At 26.9% G+C, this 27,470-nt stretch overlaps 1 protein-coding gene across 1 annotated transcript in view; it reads right to left on the minus strand.

The window, feature by feature from the left end:
• Positions 1-27,470, minus strand: part of LOC111676109 (serine/threonine-protein kinase Doa) — a 146,816-nt gene that overhangs the window by 116,476 nt on the left and 2,870 nt on the right. Inside the window, exons 2-3 of the mRNA XM_023437002.2 lie at positions 24,400-24,518; positions 24,215-24,298 (exon numbers count right to left, since the gene is read on the minus strand). Coding sequence (XP_023292770.2) covers positions 24,215-24,298; positions 24,400-24,518 — 203 coding nt within the window. The remainder of the gene's footprint in view (positions 1-24,214; positions 24,299-24,399; positions 24,519-27,470) is intronic.

The raw sequence follows: 27,470 nt of genomic DNA on the forward strand, positions 1-27,470 counted from the left end.
TTTGTTTCCTTCCCACTAAAATATTTAATCTTTCTGTACCTATTTCTATTTAAAGTCAAACCATATCTTATTGTTTTTTCAAATATAATTTTATATGCTTCCTTTATTTTTTGCCGTGTATTTCCCCAAAATATTTATAAATTTTCCGGGCATTAGTCATATATTATTTACTAATAAGGCACAGGTATTATAAAATACTAGCGGCAGCACCACTTCTTGCTCACACCTCTGCTTTATATCATAAACAAATATTATATTTAATAATTTATTTTTAAACCAATTATGAAAAGAATATGGAAACATATTTAAATATATTTTTTCCTCTTCTAGAGATTACCACCTCTTAAATATTTTCTTCATCAAGTGTCTTATGATCATCCAAAAATCGATTATTCAAAATGTCTGCAAAAATGCTAAATTATTAATCATGAAATGTATTAAAATGTTTTCGGTTGACATTTTAATTTTTTTTTAATTATTAACATACAGAATATATATTTTTTTGTGATGACTATATAGAAGATGATGCTATAAATAATATTAATTATGCGTTTTTTCAAAAATAAACAAGAAAATTATTATTGAAATTTTCAAGTATTTTTTGTTAATATTGTGATAGCAGAGGGTCTAAGGACCTTGACTTAATAATTTGTTTAAATATTTTAAAATTCACATGTAATATGATAGAGATATTTAACCTCAAAATTTAATTATAAAAAAAAAACTTTTTGAAATAATAATGAATAGAAAATTAAATAGCAAACAGATTTTCTCCTCGTTCATATCGATTTTGTATAGAGTGAACCAATTAACTTTGCATCAATAATTGACTGATCGAGAATTCGTTGATCAACTCTATGAACAGAGTGAACTAACTAGTTATTGGTCCACATCATACTGAGAGTTGACTGATCGATTCTTTATAGAGATTAATTTAGCAAAGAAGGTTTTCTGATGAAAAACAAATTGACTGATCGCTTCTGTATAAAAATATTATTGGTTGACTTTATATAAAGTCTATAACTTTGAATAAAGTACTTACTGACCAGCGAATTAACCGATCGACTCAGTATAAAGTGATGTAGAGACAGAATTATTTTCTCGACTCTATATAGAAAGATGACTTTACGACTTTTTGTCACAAGTTTACTTTTTATAGTTCATATATACAATACAAGAACTGAATTACTCTGCTGTATAGAAAGTTAACAGATCAAATTTGTAAAATGAGAAACCTATAAAGAAAGTTGGTTGATTAACTCTGTAAAGATCGAATCTGTAAAAAGAGTAATTGATCGAGTCTGTAAAGAAGTCACTGATCAACTCTGTATAAAAAGATTGTCATGATCGGCTCAACTTAAAGAGTTTAATGATCTTCTATACACAAAAAGTAATTTGATCGATTGAGTAAAATTCTCGAATTTGTTCAAAGTGTTGAATCTCAACAATGCCGTGTTAACTCTGCTGAAGAGTTAACTGATCGATTCTTTATAATATAATAAAAGTTGCCTATAATATATTAAATTTTCTTTGTTCCATTTTCTTTTTAAGAAAATTAATTCTAACTTCTAATAATAATAAAAATCAACATTTACTTTCAAATAATAATATTAAATTCATTTTCATATACACACACACAACAATTGTTTCAATTCAAATATTTACTTTATCAAAGTCTTTTTAAAAGTACTTGAAAATTTGTTTAAACATTTGGTTGATGCTTATTAAATAAACAAAGAAAATTTCAATATGAATAAAATTTGTAATATGAACGCTCAGTACTATATAACAATAACATTAAATAAATAAAAAATATACATGTTAGACCTTAATAAGGATAAAAAACTTTAAAAGAATTAAAAACAAATAATTTTCAATATACAAAATGTTGTGAAAACGTGCAGTCAATGCACTTGAGAGGATTCCTTTCATCAAGAAACAGAAAAATAGAATTTTATTGAAAATATATTTCTTACTGTGAGCTTCAAACTCTTAAAAAGATAAAAAGGTGTAAATTTATAGATCTTGAATAGAGAGAGAGAAAAGAATTGAAAGTGTGTGGGTGCATTTTTTGTTGAAAAATCATAATGCTGATGTGAATGAAGTGTTAATTGTTATAACAAACATGCTCCAGAATTAATTGATTTGAAATTAACACAATTTTTTAGAAAAAGTCTAAAAGTTAGTTGAGCTTTTAAAAATTTTAAATTAAATGAAGTCTAAAAAGTCATAAAAAATACTAGTCTAAAGCGTGTCTATTAGTGGTTTATGTTTCTTAAAACTAAAAATTAATATAGTTTAACAAAAAGCTCAACCCTACAAAATGTTCCTTAAACAACTTAACATTTCCTTATTACTCGGTATAATTTCAAAAAAAAAAAACTATAAAACATAGTATCAATTTAATGTAATAGTTTTATTTAGTTAAAGGTAATTGAACCATCAACACTCGCACACCCTCTAAGCATCAGTAGACAATCAAGAGTCGACAATTTCAGCCTTTTACCACAAACAAATCTATAGTCTCAAAACACTTTGGTACAAGTGATCTATTGCCTGAATAAAAAAACGAGGTGGAAACAAAGACATAGAGTAGAGAAAGAAATAAAGATACAAAACTTTATTTATTACAACGAAAATTATCTGTTTGGTAGTCACTTAGGCACCATGAGCCAGCCACCAACCATAGTGGTCTTTAGGTCTTTTTTGAGGAAATAGCATTTTAAACAGTCAATAATGTAAAAATAAAAATAAATTTGTTAAAAAAATTACAATCATTATCGTCACACTAAAACTAAGAGGAAGAATAGATATTATATAAAAATTTTGTAAAGAGCATTGGAAAAATATTTATAATCAAATTAAATTACATACAGATGTCCACACCTTTTTAATAATTTTATGAATTTAATATAAAATGTATATTAACCCGTTCAAAATGGAAAGGAATAACATCCTAGCAAAAATAAAGCAAAGTATTTCCAAAGGAATAACATTTATCACCACTTCAAAAGTGGCACTAAGTTATGATGTTTGCATTCTGTGGAAGTGAAGTTTTGTGGACTTCAAAAAAAAAGCGAAAAAATCGAATTTTGTTTAAGAAAAAAGTATTGAATTGTCTGTATTAATCGAATCTGCACAGAGTTAACTGCTAGAGTTAAGTCCTTGTAGATCTTGCAAACTCCGACTGATCGATATTGTTTAGATAATTAATCGATCGACTTTGTACAGAAAGTTGTCTTATTGACATAAACTTTTTTTAAGCTTATAGATTAGATTTGCCAATGATTTTTGAAATTGATGTAGAAGATATCTGATATTAGGTTTTACGAGATTTACAGTTGACTTTATAAACTCCGACTGATTAATTCTGTTTAGAGCATTAAATGGTTGGCTGTGAAAGATTAACGATTTACTCTGAATACAGATTTAATTAAAGAGTAGAACTCTTTACAATTGTGATCGACTATGGACACTTTAGGGCTTCTAAAACATGGTAAAACTTTAAGTTATGAAATTGCTAATGATTTTGAATTTAGGGTAGATGACTTTATATTTCACGAGATCTACTTGTTGACTTTGTAAACACCGACTGATCGATTCAGTATAAAGCATTAACTGATTTCTCTGTGCAGAGAGTTGAGTGATAGAAGTCATTTTAAAGCGTGTGGATGGTAAAACAAATATCATTATCAGGAAACTCTATATTCAATGGCCGACTAAATAGCAAGTTTACCATGAACATGACGTTAATGCTATCAAAATTGTTTGTGTAATGAAAAAATTTAGAGCGTTTTTTGCTTTCGGAGAAAATTATGAAATAATAACAGTAATAATCAAGCACCTCCGAGCAAAATCTTTACTTACACGGTAAGTGAATGTAGTTACTTTTTGGGTGAATAACTACTTATTTTTGTTCAACGATGACCAAAACATAACTGGTTACAAATGTGATTATGGTCTTACAGTTATTTTTTATGTTTACAAGTCTGCTCTCTTACTGCTCCATTAAAAAGTTATTTTATAATTATATCACAAATGGTTTTTAGACAAATGTAAATACCATCATATCTTTAAAAAACATCTAATATCGGCTAGGATAAGGCCCACTAACTAATTCCTTATTAGACATACCTTATAGATAATTTTCTAAAAAATTATTGATAACGACCACTCATTACGAAGTAATGTATGAAATAACTACATTTACACGCTTAATCTTTAAATTAATATATTACGCTTTCCAATTAATTACTTCGTTTAGTCAAACAGGATTTAACTTAATAGAAATAATTTTTAAAACAAAAATTTATAGATTAATGTTAAATTTGATTATGTCAATACCATTTGCCTCAAAAATAATACTAAGATTAAAACAGGAAATTAAAATGATATAATTCAAACACAAAATTCAATAGTATTTTAACGGAAAATGAAAGTGGAAGTAAATTAATACAAACATATTGGGGAACGCCAACATTAATTGCAATTCAAATTTGATTTGAATTGGTGCAACTTCTTAAGATTAAAAAAAAATTATAAAATTTATTACTTACAAAAAATTTTTTTAACATCAATCAAAAGTTCAAAAAAAGTTAAGAAAAACTTACCTAAAATGAAAAAGAAAAAAATAAACGTATTTAATACATAATTTTTTATGAATTGATAAATAAATATAATATGTAGGATGTAAATTTTATAAAATACATAATTTTTATTTAGCTCCTAAAATAAATAACAAATACAAATAAAGTTGTTACATTTCAAAGCAAATTTGAAAATATATTTTGACTTAAGGAAATTGTCTAAATGTTTGACAAGTACCATTCATTTATTCATTTATGGACTCTTGTGTATACATTTGGTAGTTTGGACATATGATATCTAAATAATTTATGGTATTATTGTTTTTGTTGTTGTCTTCTCTCATTCATTCATTAATAATATTATATATGTAGTATCATTTTACAAACATCTATTGAATACAAAATATTTAGCAAACATCGCTTTATAATGTGTCACCAGCATTTAAACGTCTGTCGCATTGATAAAATAAAAGAAGAAAAACCAAAATGATCCAACTTAACTGGCCGACAGACCAGCCAATTATTATTTTAAACTTGATCTCTGAGCTCTTGTCTGTGGACTTATGTAAAACTTCCGTTGATGCCATTAATTAAATTTAATGTATAGACTTGTTATACAAAAAAATAAATAAATAATGAAACAAACGTATGAAAATAAAACCAACTAAAAAAACTAAAACATCAGAAATTCATAACAGCAGCCTGTTGCATTTGTTTTTTGCTGTGCTGCACAAAGTGATGAGATCTTCCTTATTTTATTTAAACATTAAACTAATTTGTTTCATAGTATGTATTTTCTTTGTGTGTAAAAAATTAATACTATATAGACAAAACAATAATAAAAAATAAACAACTACATTAACAACAGTGTCAATTTAATTTGCAAAAATGTTGAGGATGAATGTGTTACAAAATGTAAAAGAGTTAAATGTTGATGCTGTCTTTATCATGGTAGAGGCTATATAGGTTTTTAAAAACCAGCATAGGACCATCGAAACATCTTCGGTCCAATTATCTCATACTTGATAAGCGAAAATTACTGCACTATCTCCAACCATTGTTTCTTAATATTTATACACAGTTGATTTGAGGTTTCTAGTAGCTATAGTTTCCCAGATATATGAAAATTCATATATAATGGGGTGCGTCCCGCCCACTATTTTAAATTTCAAAACAAAAAAAAAAAAAGCGTTTAGTTCTTTCCACACTCAAAAAAACTGTTATTCATACATTTTGCACAAAATTTTGATTATCAAATTCTGTTGTATGCCGGCGTATATATGATGGAATATATTCCTGTAGACTAGTTCATAGACAAGGCATATCAAGATACAAGGCAACCGAACTTTATCAAAAAATAAATAATGTTTAAAATTCTTTTCGTTTGCTTTATACTTTGACAAGGAATGTTATTAAAAAATTATAAACACTTTGGTGTCAATTTTATAAGAGACTACTGACCAGTTTATAGTGTAGTGCATATAATACTAAATATACTAGTTCCATGACTAGTCTATAAAATTGTCAATAGATTTTCTTTTTATTCTTACTAATCAAAAAAATTAATATAGTTCTTTTAGTCCTACAATAGTACTTTTATTATCTCAAATATGAAAAATGAATTAAATCTTTTACTTTTTCTTGTAATTTCCATAATTTTTTTTAAACATATCAAGTGTAATAATAATGTTGTCGACAATAATAATGGTCACTCTGAATTCAGTTCAGTCTAGTCCATTTCGATAAATTCATTATTTCTGATAAAAAAAAAAAACAATTTTCCATATCATCAACAAATTTTTTTAAACAGTTGGACTTTCATTTACACTAAAAATACAAAATGTCAATACTAATAAATGAACCGTATTTAAAGGAGATACGAAAAATGTTTTCTTTAATAAATATCAACATTTAAATTTTATTTATTAACAATTCATGGCACTAAATTGCAATTTATTTACTGCAACTGACTAACTTAGTTGTAATAATGTTTTTCTCTAACTTATTATTTAATTTTGTATCTAAGTATTCATTCATCTCCTGCTTCTTATCCAGTCCATAGAGGAATACAAATACAAATTCAAATTGTAAATAAAAAGTCACTGTATATTTTCTTACATGTCTGTCTATCTGTATTTTGTTTATTTGCCTGTTGTAAGTTGTTGTTTAGTTGGTGTGTGTGTGTTTTTTTTTTTTTTGTCTATTATGGCGGTAGTAGTTGATTAATGACGTCTTCTCTATAGCTGTCACAGTGACAGCTATTATGCTTTTGTGCATTTTAATTTAAATCGTAAATACTTTATACACATGCTACATATTATTTTTATTCATAAAATCTTTTAAGTTTTCAGTACCGAGTTTATAATATTAAAAAAAATAAAAAATCTACAATGTTTGAAAAACAAAATTACTACTTTTCTTTTTTTCCATCACAATATGTACGGGATAAGTCCTATAAAAGTCTATGAAGACTATTACATTGTATATTATATCATGTCACCACTTCAGCCTTCTAAAGAAGTATTATAGTATTCAAACGATTAATCGTCGTTCGGTTAATCGATTAATTTTTGACGATTAATCGTTCGAATAAATGAAAATTGTCAAATTTCAAATAACGAATAAACCGAATAATTTTATCAATTAACCGATTAAGAAAAACACACTATTTAGCAGTAAAAATACTATGTATTTTCTACAAAATTTAATATTTTTCTAATAAATTTTCTTCTTTTCTTAATTTCTTAATCAATTTTCTATAATTAGGAAACTTTATTTGATGATTTTTGAAAATAAATCATGGAAATAATTATATCGCTTTTATTTTTACAACCACTTTTTTGGGGAACATTGTTGTGTTCTTAAGTATTTCTAATAAGTTTTCAGCAACAGTTATAGTTGAATTAGTGTTCAATGGAACGTATGAATTTTAGAACTTAAAAACAGTAATGTAAGACAAAAACCCGAATAATTTAATACCCTTAGAAGTATACCTGGAGAATAATATAACTTTAAGTCATGGAATTAAATCTTATTAAAAAGGCCGATAACTCCTTTTCTTCAATATTGTGATTTTATTTTATGAAATAGATCCAATAGATAAATCGGATATATCCTCTAAAAGTTTACGCAATCCTTAGAATTTAGCGAATACTACAAAGTTGTTCTCAAAATTTTATAAAATTTCGATTCTATATCAATTTCCTAAAATTAGATCCAAAGTTCATAATCTTCACTAAATATTAATAGCAATGTTAATATTTAATTGTTTTTTTTTGTTCTTGAAACTTGTATATCTTGAAATTACAATTCCACCTGGAAATGGTGCATAGTTTCCATAAACTATTTGCTTTAGTTTTTTCTTTTGTATTTCTAATAAAATTTGCATAATCATCAAAAATGCACAATGAAAACTTTTTCCTGATTTAATAAAATCTTCTTATATGGAGGCAATTGTTTAACGGTTAAGGCGTGATTTGTGAATTGTGTTGGAACTTCAAACACAAACAAAATCAAAACAATAAAAGTAATAATCAATACAATTAAAGAGTTAGAAAAATAAAACAAATTATAAGAATTTCAATCATTAACACTGAACAACTGCAAGTTTAAACCCCTAATAAACAAAAACAATAATTGAGTTGAAATCAAAATAAAATTGTATGACAAAATTATGACATACAATTTATGACACGCAATTTATGACATACTTATACGAAACTTAAATGTAACTATAACAATTGCATTATATGATAAAAAAAATACAAAAACAAAGAAAAATGTAAAACTCTAGCGTAAAATGAAAGTTCAAAATATTTATTTACTACTTGCACACATAAAGTATTAAAAATAAACTGGAGCTGATTGCAACAATTGCATAAATTGAAAATTGCATAAATTGAAAATAAAAGAAGAGATAAGTACTGACTGAAGTAAACAAAATAAAGTAAAATGTGTTGATTTTTACACTAACAGCAACAAACCACCAACCAACAATGCAGCAATATGAAAAATAGTTGTCACAGGTCAATACATGCCCGGCCATAAATGAAAAGAAGCCGATGGATGAAGAAAACTTTATTTCTTATGAACAACAAATGGTTTTCTGACTAAACTGGACTTTCGACTGACTGACTGAGTTGAGTGTGTTTGCATACACTTGGTTTTAATGGAAAATATTAAAAGATATAATGGAAAAAAAGACTCCATAAACTGCTTAAGGTTAGTTACACTTTCTCGCCAGCGTTTTTATAAGGGGGACTGACTGACTTACGGTAAAGACGAATGACTTGTCTTTAAACAATTATATTAAAGAAAAGTAAAGATGAACGAACGAATAAAGAATTGACACAAGATGAATTGGAATGACCTCGTTTGGTCTTTAATTTTTTGCACTTTTTTAACTCCTTCCACTAGTCATTATGACATACTTAGTTATAATTAAGATTGTAAGAAAAATACATTTGTATACTCCTATTTTAAAATGTCGCTTAATTAAAGAACCCTATTATTGAGCGCCATAAATTGAATCAACAAAATAAATTAAATTGGTTGTCATAGTGTTGCCACCCCCGGGGGCATGTTTCATTGATGAAATCTCCATCATGGTGTATTACAATCCCGGGGTAAAGAGGTGCTCTAGTCTGCCGGGACTATAAACTGGTGATGTCAAGTGTATCCTTGGCTTCTCAGTAGTGTGGTTGCGCGTGCTTTAAGAGGTTAAAGAATGCACTGGAATGGGTCATTAGATAATGAAGATTGCTTTTACATGGACCGGACATCCATGTACAAAAATTGCTACCTGACTTCCTCATTGAGGAATTATAAACACTTTGGTATCAGGCATAATTAAGAAAAAAAACTAAAGAACACATTCATTTACTACAAGCATGGCATAATTGAAAATTCATTTTCAGTATAATGCTTTTAGAAAAATGTTCTTGATAAAAAAATTACTATCAATTTTAATTAGTATTTTTACCAAATCTAAAAACACCCAAAAACCTTTACACTCCTAATGTCTATTACTAGTTAACCTGTAGTGTCAAACTTAAAACCTCAAAAATTATGCATTTTGCAAAAATGCTTATGCAAAAACATTAATTTAATTAAAAAAATCAAGACTTTGACCATTTTGCTCTCAAATATTTTTTTACAAACCATAAATCCTAATGCACAAACAGTCAGCAAATTACATTACAAAAAGTTTATAAAAGTTCACAGCATTATTTGGAGAATTGCGAAATCCAAAAAAAAAATTAATAACTTTAATATTGCAAAATTGACCCCAACTCAAAGATGTGTATAGAAAAATAACTGTGAACCAACACAAATAAGCCGGAAAATTTAAATTGTTGAAATTAATATTGTTGATAAAAATTAATCAAAAAGAATGCGACTCAAACCCCAACCATGTGACACAGATCAAACAAAAACGTTTCAAATGAAACCACTAAAAACCATAACATTATTGTACAACTAATAATCTGTCAGTCCTCTGTGAATGCAACTAATAACAAAATAAAGATTTTACAAAAAAATAAAATATATATAATAAACTTTTCTCGTTAAATTGTAAAAATATCGTATAACAACAAAACTGTAAAATAAGAAGTAACAGTGTCTATGCCGAAACTTATATACCCACCATCAAACCTCGTTTGACTTGAATGAAACTTACTTATGTCGAATTTCATCTATATACTCGTATTTTTAGGCCATTTATAAACGTTAAAGTTATTTTCCGAAGGGAACCTTATATAGGGGGTAGGGTCAATTATGGGTCAGTCCTCATAAAATTTGGTAGACAGAATTTGGTTCGTATTAAATTTATTTGTGTCGAATTTCATCGCTACACTAGTTGCAGTCATTTTCTGAAGGGGACCTTATATGGGGGTAGTCCTCAAAAAATTTTTTAGATAGATTTTGACTCGTATAAAACATACTTATGTCGAATTTCATCTATATACTAGTATCTTTAAGCTAGTAATGAGCGTTAAAGTCATTTCCTGAAGGGGACCTTATATGGGGGGTAGGGTGAATTATGGACCGATCCTCATCCGATCCTCAAATTTTGCATAGTGATTTTAGGACATTAAAATAAACTTACTAATGTCGAATTTTATCCCTATATTAGTATTTTTAATCAAGTTATGACAGGTTAAGCTGCTTTTCGAGGGGCAACTTGTATGGGGGCTATCCAAAAACGTTGACTGATATTGCCCATTTTCAATACCAAACAAACCTTACCTATAAGAAATATTTATGTGAAATTTCAACCCTCTCTTTCCTTTCGGACTCTATCGTGCTTTCAACAGACAGACAGATGGACGGACAGACATGGATAGATCGTCTTAGAATTTAATGAGGACCCAGAATATATATACTTTTGTGGGTCTATGAGCAATATTTCGATGTGTTACAAACGGAATGACAAAATCTATATACCCCCATCTTTTTTGATGGTGAGTATAAAAACACTTAAAATGACATACTTTTTCATATAAATTGTTTTTGCAAATAGCAACCGATCGGCTAGAGAAGAAGATCAACTTCAAACTTATGGCTTTTATTACAAATTTGTCTATTATCTGCTATTTACTTGAAAGTTTATGAGTGTGTTTGATTATGAGCTGGCTAATTGTTTATTGAAAGATACTTGTCTGTAATGTCTAGTTGAAACTATATTAGAGACCATAAAAATAATGAGTCAATGAGCCCCTCTTATGATAAAGAAAACAAATAATTTAACCCTGAAGGGGAGTTTAAACTGTAATTATTTTAACACACTTTTAAGTACTTAATAAGTTTTGATAAAACTGTTAATTAAAACATTTTTATGCTAAACGTTAGTTAGTTGAGTTGTTCAAATGGTGTTGGAGCATAATGTCCAATGTCTTACCATTTGCAACTTAGAATTCCACCATTTCCAAAATATTTTTATTTAAAAAATTTTGAACTTTTTAAATAATTACTTCTACATTGTATAAATCTAATACATAGCTATCATAAGTGAATACTCCTATTGTTATTAAATTGTTATAAAAACATTTTGACACATTAACAGTTATATGTGTTTATAATTGACATTATTAGTAGAAGTAGTGAGTAGAGTAGTACGTATACATAATATTTACCTATGCTCTGAGGTTTCTTTTATCGTTTGCTCTTTAGTAATTTTGCTAAAAGAAAACAAAAATATAATGTTATAATTAAGAAAGAATTAAAAAAACACACAAACACAAGAAATAAAACAAACAAAAAAACATTAACAAAAACTAACGAAAAATTGACGTAACAGAAACAAAGACATAATATTTAAGTCAAAAACAGCACGTAATAAAAATTAGTAATGCAATAGATAAGCAGAAGTCATTAGCTGGTAATGCAAGAGTCATGTTTAGGTAAATATTTACTAAGTGTATTTAAATGGCACTTGAATGAAACTAAACAGACTGCATTAAAGTAAAAAAGAAGAAAATTGTTATTACTTTTCTTAAAAATGGTAGATATGTATGAAATTTGTAGGAGGACCTACTGTTTAATCAATTTTCAAATACGATTTTGAACTTTTTGAAGACATAATCAAGTATTTTACTTTTGTTAAAACCGCAATAATTATAGTAAAATTTATAGGTAAACATTTTTACTTTTAATAGCATTAGTCAGTTGTTATGTTTCAGAAGAGGTCAGATAAGCTCAAGATTTAGCGACTGTTATCGGAGAATACGTTGTGATATGAACTTCAAAATTATTCCGAAGTCACAAAAAGAATGTGTATGAATAACTGTTACTGGGGTAACCTTTAAGATTCGAAATGCGATCAACCTAAGAAGAAGCCTCAATCAGATTCTACCAAAGTTCAAGAAAATCATCATCATTTTCCTTGACATGACGAACGCCATCATTTCTGATAAACTTGCAAGTGGTGATAATGGTTAATTGTATAATCGTTCCCAATTTTATTTCCCCGAATGATATTGTGTCCTTGAAATCCAATCCATTTGACAGAGCGACGCCTTAGTTGGATCAGGTATTGAATGTAATTAAGACCACATTTCATTCTTACCATGTTGGCGTTATGCATGGGGCCTCGTATTATGTCTATAGCTGGCATAGTGTTGTTTACGAAAGTTTCTCATGGCCGTGTTTTCGGTCTAAATTTCTGAGTCCATAATGCAGTCTTGAATAGCAACATTTACAACCCAGGCTTTTCTTGATTCAGAAGGTCTTATTAAAGTTAACTTTATAAGCCAATTAAAAATAAAGAACTTAAAACCGCTACAGTCAACAATTTTAAAACCCTGAGACCATATAATCCTTTTTTAATGTCTTTATCCGAATCTGATCAAGATATTCCGAAGAAGGAAGAAGATATATCAGATGTTAAGCTTTTATTTTAAAATTAATTTTAAAGTACAGCTTTTTTTTGAAGTTGTCTTGTCGCTGTTATAAAGATACGATATATCTAATGAAAAGTATAATTTGGTCTCTTGGTTAATCGTTCGTCGGCCTGTGTTACCGATCGAAAATTTGGCATCCGTAAAACTTCAAGAATGAATTGAGTTCCCATTACTTCATTATTTACTTTAGGATTTACGGCACCTGATGGAAAAAATTTCAAATATATGTTCTAAAAGTTAAAGAAGTGTTTCTGTAAAGCCAGCATTGTATGATCTGACAACCGTATATACATAGCTTAAAGTTTTAAATTTATCCGGTACTGATAAGCCGAAAACTTCAAAATTTTAGGAATACTAAGATAAAGTAAAAAATATACCAACGCAAAGTAATGTTATGAAATAAAAATGTAATATTTTATAGTTTTCCAAACCCTAAACTAGTCTGTCACCAAGTTCAATTTAAAAAACGAATTTAATACAAACTCTAACCCCTCAAATAAGTGTAAAATTGGTATTTCATAGGCCACATACGCTGCACATAAAATCAATTTAATACGATTCGGTTACCTTTTCAAACAAATTTTTTGAAGTGTGAGGTGATTTTTAAATATTTGTATCAAAATTAATTTATTTTACGACTTGTATATCTAAACTATAGTAAAAAAGTCTATGAACGCGACAATCTAAATGTGAGTACGGTGTAAAATTATAACTTAAACCACAAAAACAATGCAAATTGACAAAAGTGAATGTCTGTGAGAAGAAACCTCAGAAATTTTTGTATTTTTTTTTTTTTGTTTTGTAAATAAACACAAAAAAATAAAACTTAAATAAATATTTTGTAAAAACTATTTTAGTGGAAATAAAATGAGTGGCTGGTTGTTAGCTAAAGCGAAAAAATACTAAATATTATTAACAGTTAATTAAACAGTTTAACTGAATGTAAAAATAAGATGACAACTTGGAAAAATTATATATGACAAAAACAAATGGCAAATATGGAAACAAAAATGTATTGTAATTGAATAATAAAAATAATAAAATCAATTCATACATAAATCAAAATTGTAAATGGAGATAGTTAAATGTGAAATATGCGCAATTTGTGGTGGACAACAACCGCAAAATAATCTTAAGGAACGAACATCAAATGAAATTGAAAATGAATTTCTAACAGTTTTTTTATAATAATTATAATCTGTATTTTATAAAAAAAAAATTAAAAAAAAATACAGATCAAATGTTGTTCTTGTCCACATCAAGAATATTATAATTTTTATAAAATAATTTACATTGGACATGAATATAATATTAAATCTTTTGTTTGAGACATTATTGTCCACATTCAAATGAGTCTTAATTATTTATTTATAATTTACTTCTTGATTGTTTTTCCTTTTTTTATTATAGATTTTAATTATAATCCAATCAACTTTATAGAAACTTTAAGATGTTTGTCAGTTTGTTGCTTACGTTGTAAATTAATTAAAGAAAAATGCGTAAAGAATGTAAATTACTTTATTATAAAATAAATACAAAATTTTATTATTCATTTTATTCATTTTTTCTTCGATTCTAATTTATATTCTCTGGTGTTGAGATTGAAGTGAGGCTTGGCTTATACTATATACAATAATATATTTATGTAAATACATTGAGTTGTCTGATATGTTTTTATTATTGTAGTTTTTCGTATTTAAATCAATTCAACAAATAGCTAAACAATATAGTCAGAATAAAACGTTTTATGGTAGGACACAACATTCCAGTAGGAAATTTCAAATTCCATTGACAAAACTCATCACAGTTTCCAATATTATAAAAAAAATATTTCTATACTGATATCACTGCACTATCACAGCTACTTAATATAATATTAGTTATATTTAACCCAATAGCCTAAAGTTATGACATACATATATTTAAAGTATTTCTTTAAAATTTCCACAATGTAAAATAATTGTAATGAAAAAAAAAAAACAACAACAAAACTTCCTCGTAGGGCATTTAGCGTACAAGTGTCATTTAACTATGCAATTAAAAACAATAACAAATTGTTCAATCAATTGTGATGTTAATTAAATATTTAATTAAATAACACTTGTTCGGGCTATTGCTCCATGTTTTGTTTTTATTGTTGTTACAAACAAGACGAACAACAACGACGACGACGTCTACTATCAATAGAATATAAAATGAATAAATAATTCATGATTAAAGGGGATTAAATACAAATAAACTATTTTAAAATTGTACACAGATTTAATTAAATAATAGTACGTTACGTTGTATGAAAATTAAATAAATATATTTAAATAAATTGTTAATTATTTCAAAACTTAAATGTGTAAAAGAAACATGTAAGAATGGGAAAAATAACAGCCCAGCAAAAATAAAACGAAATACTTCCAAAAAATAACATTTATCACCACTTCAAAAGTAGCACTAAGTGATTTTTTTACATTCTGTGGAAGTGATGTTTATTGACTTTCAAAAAGGACATTCCTTCTATGACAAGCCTGTGTGTTGAAATCATTACTTCTTCGGGTCTTTTTTAGTACTTCCATGGAGTAAATTATTCTTCTTTTTCGCATCTTTGGAATTTGGATATTATTAAACCACAAGTGTATAATTATTGTAATCCCTAGATTAAAGTATAATTATCGAAAGATTGGAATCGATTATTTACATAAATTTGAATTGCAGACCACAATGCAACAATTTATACTGAATCGGCAGAGATTTTTTAAGCGTTCCTTTCTAAATTAAAAAAAAATTAAGTCCTGCAGCTGAAAATAATTCATTATACGTACGAAAAATGTAGTTCATTATACGAAATTGTTTCGTAATATGTACACGAAGTTGAATTATGAAATTTTTTCGAAAAATTAGTACAAAAAGTAAAAATTATGATATTACTAAACTTGATTGATGCCATAAATCTAGGAACCGAAATCAAACAGACCCTGCTCTTAGCAATGTCCACATATACGATATTGGGACCAGTATCTTTGAAATATAACATCGTAAGTATTTCAAAGATCCACTTTTCATGAAATGCATTCTTCTTTTACTTACTCCTGATGATAGTTATGAGGTTCATTTAATCAGGTGGGAATAAACAAGTTATTTTTCTTATCTGTCGAGCCTCTGCGAAAAAGATTGAATTCGTTTCGGTACTTCTAAACCCAAAAGTATTTCCTTAACTGCAGATTGACATTAAAACTTTTAAAAATTCTATAAATTTCTATAAAATTAACCAATATATATGAAGTTACTAAAGACCCTACTGTTTTCCTATTAAGTACCCTACTTAAAGAGACATTTTTTCTAAATGACTAACTTTCTTAAGGGTATGTAGCTATTAATTACTTTCGACATTAAACTATTTGCAATAATTATTTACTTGATATTTATGAAAAATATATATGTAGTTTATTTTTATAAATCAAGCTATTAGACTAGTGGGCGTTCGTCTTGCACTGATTATTTTATATGTTTATTTAAAATTAAATAAATTAAAATTTATACACACTTGTGTTAATTTTTTTATTACAATTTTTAAATATTTCATTTCATTTAATATATTGAGTAATTAAAGTTGTTTAAACTCGTACGTTGTTATCGTCGTAGTCGTCGTCTTGTGTCAATAATTTAACGCTTAATGATTTTTCTATAAAGCAAACAAATATTGGTAGCGACGAAGCACGGCTAAATGATCGAGTGATGGTGGTTGTGTTTGAAAAGATTGTGACATGATAAAAATCAGTAACAACATACAAGTAGCAAGTAACAATGATCATACAACCGCAATAACACCGATAATTCAACATTATTGGCAATAGCGTGTTATACATTGTACGTTCCCTTAAAAGTTGGTGTAATTAAAAATGTTAAAATTTTCTTTGTGTAATATTTTTGACTTTTACAATGTCATTACAAACTTATTGCCAGCGAAGAAGTTAAGAAATCATTGAGAAATTACAAGATTTCCTTATAAGTAAAATAGAACGTTGTTATCATTAGTGAAAATGTAAGAAAACTCTAAAAAAAATAGTACAAAATTATTTTTTTGACTCATATTTTATTAAAGTTTAAATAATTCATGTCATGGCATAAACTTTAGTAATAATTCTTTAAACAACCAAGCCCCTTAGCTAAATTAAACAACGGACTTTAATAATCATCTTAAAACGTTTTCAGTAGGCACGTATTTTATAAAAAAAACTGTCTTTTTCTTGCAAGTCAGGAATAGTCAAGCCATAAAAGGAAGCTCGTGTTATAAAAAAAAACCGCAGCACTAACGTCAGACTTACAAAATGACAAGACAAAACACACTGAAATGATTTAAGAATCATTGTGTTCTGAATAAATATAATTTTAAGATACAATAAGAGATACAGAGCAAGTAAGTCTGTAAATACAAATTGAAGATTACGCTGATACTTACAAGTGTTTGCAAAAGGTAGCAAAAGGCAACAGAATAATAAGGAATCATTTTTAGAAAAAGGCAAAATAATATAAAACAAGTTTCAATGCGTGGTTGTGTGGAATAAAACGGCATTTTACAGATAACTTTTGTTTGTAGATAACACGATAAAAAAAGACAAAGGCTGAAATTTTAATCCCTCAACGGAGAATTACAATTGACAAAAGATAATTTCGTGAATTTAGGTTTCTAATTGTAGTCATAAAAATAAGAACATTGGTACAGAAAATGCATATAGAGTTATTCTAAACTTAATAAATTGACCATAATCATTAGGGACTTATATTTTGTAAAACTTATAGATAGAATTACAAACCGGATTGGTTCAAAATTTTGATATGGATCAGTTTATCGGAAATCAATGTTTCACTTTTTGCTCAAGCAGACTTCACACGAGCACATTAGTAATATGATCTGTCAAAATTTTGAGTAGAACTGTAGGGATTGCATCGTCGAAACGCTATTTGTAATGAAACCATCACATATTGAGAGAAAATACGAATGGAAATTTTGACAGTGTCTCTTAATATTTTAAATATAAAAAACATGCAGATCGCATTAGATCAGGGATGTACTTTTATGTAAACACATAAAAAAGTGAAACAGCTGTACTTTCTTATTGTGTGTATCATACTACTTTTAATCTCCTTTTTGTTATACGGATAGAATTTCATTTTGCTTTTTCAATATACTTTACGTACGTAAAGTGTGATCGTGTGAAGTGCCCTTAAGTGATCGGCCACGTGTTTATGTCGAATATGTCCAGGAGATATTAATAACCATAAATTTGGCTCTGAATTCCCTGTAATTAAATTAGCCTTATTTTAAAACCTGTTAAGAACTTTGAATCCCCTAGCATCGTTGTGTTTTGTTAGATCTTAATAGAAATAAAGAATGAAGAGATCTTAAGATGAGAAAACAAAGTTGATAAGAGTAACATCTACCGTTATGAAATTCCCATAGAAATATGTAACAGGGCGTATGCTGAAGAATTTCTAAGTCAAAAAGTCGACATTTTAGAGAAAAATGGATTTACCAATATATTGACTTTTTACAGGAAAATTTTATATTTTCATCAAACATTTTATTTAAATAAAAAAAAACAAAAAGTAATAGAAAATTATAGATTTCATCGAAAAATGAAATTTTCTTGGACTATTAAACGAAAACTTATAAATAATTTTATCAAGTTTGATGAATATCGAATATTAATAAAAAAATTATTTAAAAAATATTGATTTTTAGTTAAAAAATAGAATTTTCATTGGAAATTAATTTTTTTTAAAACTCAAATATTCATTGAAATGTTTATTATTTTTAAAACTTTTTATGGAAAAATCGACTTTTCTTTGAAAAATTTACAATTCAACGACAAATTCAATATTCAACAAAAAAAATCGACTATTTATTAAAAAAATCGATTTTATAGTAAAATATACATACGTTTAAAGGTTAAAATTACTAAAACAATGGTTATTCTTATGACAATTTACAAACAATTGTTTATTTATGTAAAAAAAAACTATAAAAGGAATTAAGTTAAAATGAAATGAAATAAAATCAAACTACTTGAATCGAAATTTCCTGAAAATAAATTTAAATAAATAAGATAAAGATGTTACGTAGGAGTCTTGACGTTACAAAATTCGTTAAAGGAAACACAATGTTTATTGTCATTATATACAATTGTATATTACAAAAACCCGTTAAAATTATTAAAACTGTTAAAACGTTATTAATGATTTATATATATAAAGAAAAAAAAACATTTAAATAATTAACAAAGTTTGCAGTTTAAATTTCTAAGGCAGGATATTTAACTTGTAAAAAGAAAACAAACATAAATTAATTTAAAAAGCAACACTTCATAAATCTTAAGTAAAAAATTACAATTATTTTTGTTGTTTTTTCTTTTTATTTTCTGGTACGAAAAAACTAAAAAAGGCAAACGGCATAAAAGTTATGTTTTAAAAAAAGATCTTAAATTGTGATTAAAATCACGCTGATGATGATGATAATGAGTGGTGGTATAAAGTCTTGTTGGCTGCTTGCCAGTGGGTTTGTTGTTTGTTTCTAGTGTTTAGCTTTAAGTAACAAAAGGATGACGTTTTTGTTGTTAAATCTATTTTTAACTTTTACATCATTTTTAAGTCGATAAGATGAAATTAGAATTTCATGATTTTAATGGAAATATACTGAGAAGGTTACTATTTTTCTTGGCGGCTCAAGGACAACTTGCCAAATAAGGCGTTAAGAAAAATCTAGAATTTTTGTTGCCGGGAATGTGGCAAAACTTAACTATTTATTTATTAAAAAGGTATTTTTAAAATTATTTTATTGTTAAAAATAGAATGTTTAATACAATAAACATATACATAAATGCTTAAAGGTTTAATTTAATGATTGATATTAAGAATGAGAGCATTAAAAAAAGAGTTTTGCCCTAGCTTGTCAACTATAGAGAAAAGATTTCTGATATTTCTGACTAATATTTGATTTCAAACTCATATTAGATTTTGATAGAGAAATTTAAATAATTTTAGCTTTAATAACTACAATAATTGTGAAAAGGTAGATCAGTGATACTTAGTAGTACCTTAATGTGTGATTATCTATTACTAACCATAAAATCTTCATACAATTTAAAAAAATGGAAATTTCTATTAAAATTTTATTAATCTGCATAATGTCACTATATAGTTTTAATGATGCATACATTTTCTTCATGTTTAAAAAAAATGAAAATTGTTGCATTTAAATTCCTGGTTATTTTGATTTATATTTTTGTTGTAGCTTTTTTCATTGTAAGTCGTGAAATATTTTATCTCCTTACATGGCTGGATAAGCCATAAATAATTGTCAGATTAATTTCAATAAAAAAAATAAAACAAAACATTATTAAATTTTTTGTTATCTTTAAATAAAGACGGACAGACAGACACAGAAAGACAGATATTTAAAACATATTACTGTAGTAAGTAATTTTTAAACAGAAAACAATAAAAAAATGAATTTCAATTAAAATAAAACAATTCCTTTCCTTATTTTACAAATATGGTTAATAAAAGTATTTATAATCATTAAATTATAACAAAGGAAAACTTTAAATTTTTCAAGAAAAATAAATTAAATTGAAAATTTAAAAAAATAGGCATAACCCACACTTACTAATTATAACATTGTTTTAATTAAAAAAGTTTAAAATTTAAGTCACCATAATGAACTCTATTATTTTCAAATGAATTAATAAAAAAAAACTTCCGTAGTAATATTAAATTTGTAACAATTGTAAGAGTTTTTTTAAATAAAAGAAATCAAAATAATTTATTTGTAAAAAGATTGGACAAGGTTAATGTCACGCCTTGTCTCACACACATTTTTTTACCAATACAAAACTTAAAAATACCTAAATGCATTATAAAATCTTTTCTTAATCATGTCTGCTGTGTTTTTTATTTCTTTTTAAGGTTTATTTCAGTTAATGTAGGCTTCAGTTTTTTTTATTCCTAAATACGCATAAACATTTTTTAATTGCACTCAAGGTCATGTTTAAGTTCAAAGTTGTAAGATTTCTTAATATCTTCTACTTATTGTATTCAATGTTTTGTGATGGCTTTGTTAAACAATGTTGTATGAACACCCACTTATTTATAGTTGAATCTTTGTGTATCAAAAAACCATTAGCTCAAGAGTCGTAATGAATTTCTTTTTTTGTTTACTAATCTTTATGACTTGCTAAAATTTTTTATGCTTTATGTTGTAAAAGTATTTTTGAAATCGATATAAAATACTTTATAGTTTTTGAACATCTAATTAATAGTTATCATCCCACAACCAGTTTTAAGAAATATTAGAAACTGTATTTCAAGATTTAGTTGCGATAACTTCTTGCTATGCATTATTTAAAAGACCAGAAAAAAAGTTTCGCTAATCTTTACCAAGGATGCAATAAGTTAGAGAACTCACAGTTAATGAATATTATGAATTATATTGTATTACCTACAATTCTGAAACAGTAACTTCAACCTATCTAGGTTGACATCAAACAGTCGTGGAAGCAAAATATACAGGAAAAACTAAAAAGAAACGTGGGGAAACTTTTAGTAAAAATTGGGCAATAAGTACACATTACTTATGGTAGTTCGCCGACAACAGGTTCTAAGTACAGGAATGACCCGAAATAATCGGCCAACGGCCAAGGGCGATTGCTGTAGCAGCGACACGTGTAAAGTCGTTGTGGCTGGGTTGACAATCCGTGGTCGTTGTTCGTTGAACTCAGAGTCGTTCCGGTACAGAACCGATTGTCGTGGGAACGATTACTTATGGTTGCTATAAATTCTATAGCTACTGCACAACTAATCCCAGGGACAGTACACTTTAAATGGTATTAGATATTATTCTAAATCTGCTACCTATTGAGAAATGCCGAAACCAAACTGACTAAACAGAGGTAAGTTTAATAAGAACTTACGGAAATACTAGATTTTTGATCATTTGTTTATTGGTAGGGACTGTAGGGTGCATTAGATTCAAAGTACTGTTTGAAGGGTGTGCAGTCTTTACTGATTAAACCAAGATAGTGTCCGCCAGGAGAGCCGTAGTTTATGTAGCTGATAACGACATAAAATTGTCATATAGATTTCCTTAAAAATATTGACTTTCAGATTTTTACATATCTTGACGATCAGGCTGCTAATAGAACTTTAAAATATCAGACGTTATATTCTAGTTATAGAAGAACCATAGAAGCATTAGTTAGGTTGTGTGATATGGATGGATTGGAGAGTTTTTAAGACAAAATGGTCGAAGGACAGGTAGAGAATTATGAGATTAGTAGCAGTAATGAGCGATCACTGCTCAATCTAGAATGCAGAAAATTTGTATGTAGTTGAAGGCAAAGATTAGTTAAAAACAGTGCGACATATTTTATGCAACAATCCTATAGTACAGAATCTGAAAAGACTATGTAAAAGATTCCACGAAGAGCTTTACAAGCTACTTTTCTAATGAAAAATTTCCTTCTAATGTTTTTAAATACATAGTGTGAAAATGAACCTGTAGACCTAATGCAAATTTTTATGGAAAGCTTTAAAAATTTATCAAATACTTTTCTATCAAAACCAATTTTTATCGAAATAAAATTTTCAAATTTAACAAATATAATTAGTTAAACCTAAGGTAAGTTTTGGATAGAAAATTGTGTGTAAATTCTTTTTGAAATAGTTCTTATTCATATACGAGTTATAATAGATTTATTATTGAATTTTAGGATAATTTTTTTTTTAGTTATAGAAAGATGTTGTATACATTTACAATTTATAAATAATGTTGGAATACAATTTATTCATAACATCTTATTTCATTAAAAATCTTATTTCAATTAATATATTTTAATTTAAATTACAAAATCCACAATAAAATTTATAATTATGGCTTATCCTTATCAAATTAACGATTTGTTTATGCCAAATTAACAATATATTTTGTTAAAAAGACAATTTTGATAAGAGAAACTTTTTAAATCCTAAAATAAAACCTCCCACAAAAGTCGCAGTGAAACTTATTCTGAATATGTATCATCATCATCGTTACAAGTGAAACATCCTACACTGTAAATTATTCAAGTGTCAAAAATCAGGCAAATACCGTTAATATATAGCTTTTAAAAAGTTTTCTTTTCTCGTTCCGCTTTTTTTTCGAACCAAATATGGCAGACAAGGAAGTTTATTATTATAAAAAAAAAAGAAATTTAAATCATTTTCTCCCAAAAAAGGCTTTAAATAATAAATTGATTTCTTATGAATTAATAAGTGAACAAAAAAGAGTTCAAAATTATATTTGTTTTATTTTAAGCAGATGTGTGTCAAGCCCAGGTTTAATCGATTTTGTGAGATTGTTAACTAAACTCCAGGCTGTGCCAAATACATACATGCATTTATTTGTTTGCATTATATTTGAATGTTAACGTGTTTGTTTGTATAACAAAGGTTTTCTTTTTATATGTATGTTTATATTTTTAAAAATGTATATTTGTTTATTGCATTATGGTAATTATTATTTACATGTTCACAGCCAATTAATTATTACTTTAGTTTAAATGAATGTAAGTTAATATAAAAATGTTTTTCGTTATTTGCCAAATAAATATATATTACCTTATAGCATGCATAAGATTTTTGTTATTTAAATTTTTTATTTTGACATCATTCTGTTTCATAACAAAACACATCGAATTATGATGTTTTTAAACATGAAAAACCAGTCGAAATTGGAATGATTTTTTTTTTTTAAATTAGTAGTGTTTAAAAAAACATCAATGTTCTTGCAATTATTGTAAAGCAGTTGTATTATTTCCTCGATAGTATAGTGATAAGTACCCAAACAATAATACATTGTCAGCAATTATTTATTGGTTTGGTCCATATGCCAAATATTCCACATTGAGAAATTCAACAAGGAATGTTTAAATACGCTGACAAAATTTGTATATATGTATGTATATAAGTTACATATGTATATGCAATTGAAATGTTAAAAGCATAATTTAATGGCCCAGTTTACCATTTTCAAAAGTTTACAAAATTCTTCTTAAAGAAATTTTGATTTCTACTTTTGTCGAAGTTATATAGTAGAATTTTTTGTAATTTCTAAACTTTTAACAAGACATTTAGTAAAAACGACATAAAATACAAAATAACACTTAAATGAAATAATAAAAAATTGTAAATATTACTCACGTTGATTCCTTCGAAACTCTGGAACTGGCATCCGATTCATGACGACGACGTTTAGCATCCGAACGAGTATTTTTATAGCGTGGCCTAAAGAGAAAAAGTTTGACAAATAAGTAAATTTACAACAATAATCAAATTAAGTACATAGGTAAATAACAAAAGTACGTTATCCAACAAACCACACTTACGGTGAAGTAACTTCAGAAGCTATGGGTGAATTTTCTTCCGAATCCACACGCCTACGTTTATCACGCATTCCACCAGATGAACGGTCCCTAGAATGATGACGTCTTCGTGTACGGGGCATCTGTAAAAATTCAAAATCATAAATATGTTGCAGGTAAATGTGTATGTACATATGTATTCTATGTGGTACGAACAAAACATTAATAATTTCTACATTAATATATACATTAATTTTTGGGGGCTAAAACTAAAAATGAACCTCATGATCATTAATACCTAATTAATATTATGAATAATTTGTAATAACATGATTAATTAATAAATATAAATAAATATTGTATAAATATATAGAAAAATAAAAGCAATTATTTGATTATAAGTAATAATTGCATGTGGCATGTGTGTAAGAAATAATACAATTCCCACTCCCGTGTCCTCTTACTACTCTTACTAATTTGCCAATTCTTCTTCTTCAATAGCAATATTGTTTTTTATAGAAATTAAGTTAAAATTAATACGCATTAATTATTACCTTTTTAGTTTAAATAAATTTGTGCAATTTTCTTTTTGTGTTTGGAATGAAAAAGGTCAACACCAACAAAACAAAAAACACCAATAGAAACTAATAGTTTTTTTATTTTGTATTAAGAAAACAAAACTCGTTTCTTGCAAAAAAACACACTTTTTTAGCAGACGGACGAGACGACTACAACGAAAAACCAGCAGCCAACAAATGGAAGTCTGAGCAAAAAAATTGATTTTTTTGTATTCTACACTTGTTTTTCTTAATTGTGCAAAGTTTTTTTTTGGGAAAACTAAAGTAATTTTAGTTTTGGTTTATTAACTTTTTATATTTTTAATAGTGTTTATTTTGGGCTTTCCAATTCTAAGGTTAAATTTTAATAAAATTATTTAGAAAAACTTATTTTTGTAAATTTTCACACAAATTTTCCTTGTTGGAATTTTTGTGCTTGTCAAACAGAACTCTGCGCCGACAGAAAATAATGGCGGCGTCGGCTGACACTTAAAATGTAGACGGCTGCTTAAAATTGACTGTAAGCCGACTAGATAATTTAAATGGAGGATGTATATACAACAAATCCGAAGAAAAACACCTAGGCTTCTTTCGGGCCTTAACCAGTGACACAAAGTATACAGAGATGTCACTTTTGACATTTGAAAAAGTCTAAAATCAGCTTTAGTTTGATTTTGAAATTGTTTGGTGAGAAGAGGTATATAAAATACAGCTAAAAAAATCATTGAAATCGTTTTGTGCGAAAGAGACGGAAATAGCTATTTGCTTGTGACGTCTCTGTATACCCTGTGCCAGTGATTCAGGTGGGTATCGAATGCATAACCACAGGTCTAACAGACTAAAACACAAAACTCAAACCTCAAAAATTATTTTCATCCAGAAAGCCAGATTCATGAATGCAGATATAATTAGGTAGGTGTACTACATTATCAACGGAATCATAAAATTCATATAACTTAATCTTTTTGGATGTATACAAATGTTAGGGGTGTATTAATATCATAAATACTTTTTGATGGAAATTTTTTTTAATTACTTTAAAGAAAACCATTGATTCTTTAAAACAAATCAATGTATGATATTACATATTTTTAAAGATAAACGAACTCTAAACAAAAGCAATATTCCAAAAGAAACCTAAGGAACATATTTTGGTAGTTTTTTGTTTGAACTTTGGTTCATTAAATTACTCATAAATTATGAGTGGCAACACTGAACTATACTTTGTGACATTTTAACTGCTGGCGACTTCTAGCGTTTGTTTACAGTACATTCAATATTTTAAACAGGGTGTAGTCGATAATAAATAAAAAAGTTGCCAGATAGAAAGGAATGATTAAAAAAACAATACACTGAAAAAAATTCATGCCTAATATATACGAAAAATTTCGTATATTGTACGAATCGTTCGTTGTTTCGCACCACGAAATTCTTTCGTAATATATACGAAATAGTACGAAATATTTTAGTATAATGCAAAATAATCTCTGAAAAATTAATTTACATAAATTGAAAAAGAATACATAAAAGAAAAAAAGTACCAAATATTAATTTATTCAAATATATTTGTTCATTTTAAAATAATTTTCTAATTTAGTTCAAAATTATTCTCCACACGAATTTTTAATTTTTTTTTTTAAGATAATAATTCGCGAATAATATTTTACTTATTCTTAAATTTTATAAAAATGTTGTAGTTTTATTTAATTATAATTTAATTAATATCATTATATTTAATTTGGCTAAAATTAAAGAAAAATATATTACGAAAGGTTTTCGTTCTTTCGTAAAAATAGAAAAGGGGTTGATTAAACAATATTTCGTATTATACACGAAATTTTCTTATATATTACGAAAATAGAAGTTACGAATTTTTTTCGTAAAGTTGAGCATGGATTATTTTCAGTGTAAGATAAAATCTAGATTTTTTCTGCAAATTAATAAATTTTTCTTGATATCGAGATAAAAAATAATCGTACATAATAAGTACGATTTGCCGTCAAATTATTTATTGGTAGAGTTTTTTCTGACAATAAATCGTTCCATAAAAGATCTTCTAATTTAAACTGAAAAAGTTCCCATATATTATATTTTAAATGTGAAAATAATCCTTTTAATTCCTTTTAGAATACTCAATCATGTAATTATGTAGTTTATATTATAAATCTCTATTCCTACGTTATAAACATGTCTGTCTTCCTATTCCGGAAACAGAAAATTAGCCCTAAATATTTTCTATTGTTGCAGTTTGATTGATATTAAAAATTGACAAAATTACTTTTAAAAAATATCATTTTAAAATCGTTTTTAAATCAAAGTATTAAGTTAAATTTAAGATTCTATGTAACAATAAAAATTCGGAATTAGCCTATAATTGACCCAAGTCCCCAAACTTCTAAAAATCATACTGTTATTTATATTTTGGTTTTTAATGTTATAGTTTAAATTTGAATAAAAATCTTAACACAAATTTATATGTATCAGGTTTTATTTTTTAACTTTCCATCTGATAATTCATTCTCAAGTGATATGATAGAT

Source organism: Lucilia cuprina, chromosome 4, assembly GCF_022045245.1.
Source record: "Lucilia cuprina isolate Lc7/37 chromosome 4, ASM2204524v1, whole genome shotgun sequence".
NCBI classification, from domain to species: Eukaryota; Metazoa; Arthropoda; class Insecta; order Diptera; family Calliphoridae; genus Lucilia; species Lucilia cuprina.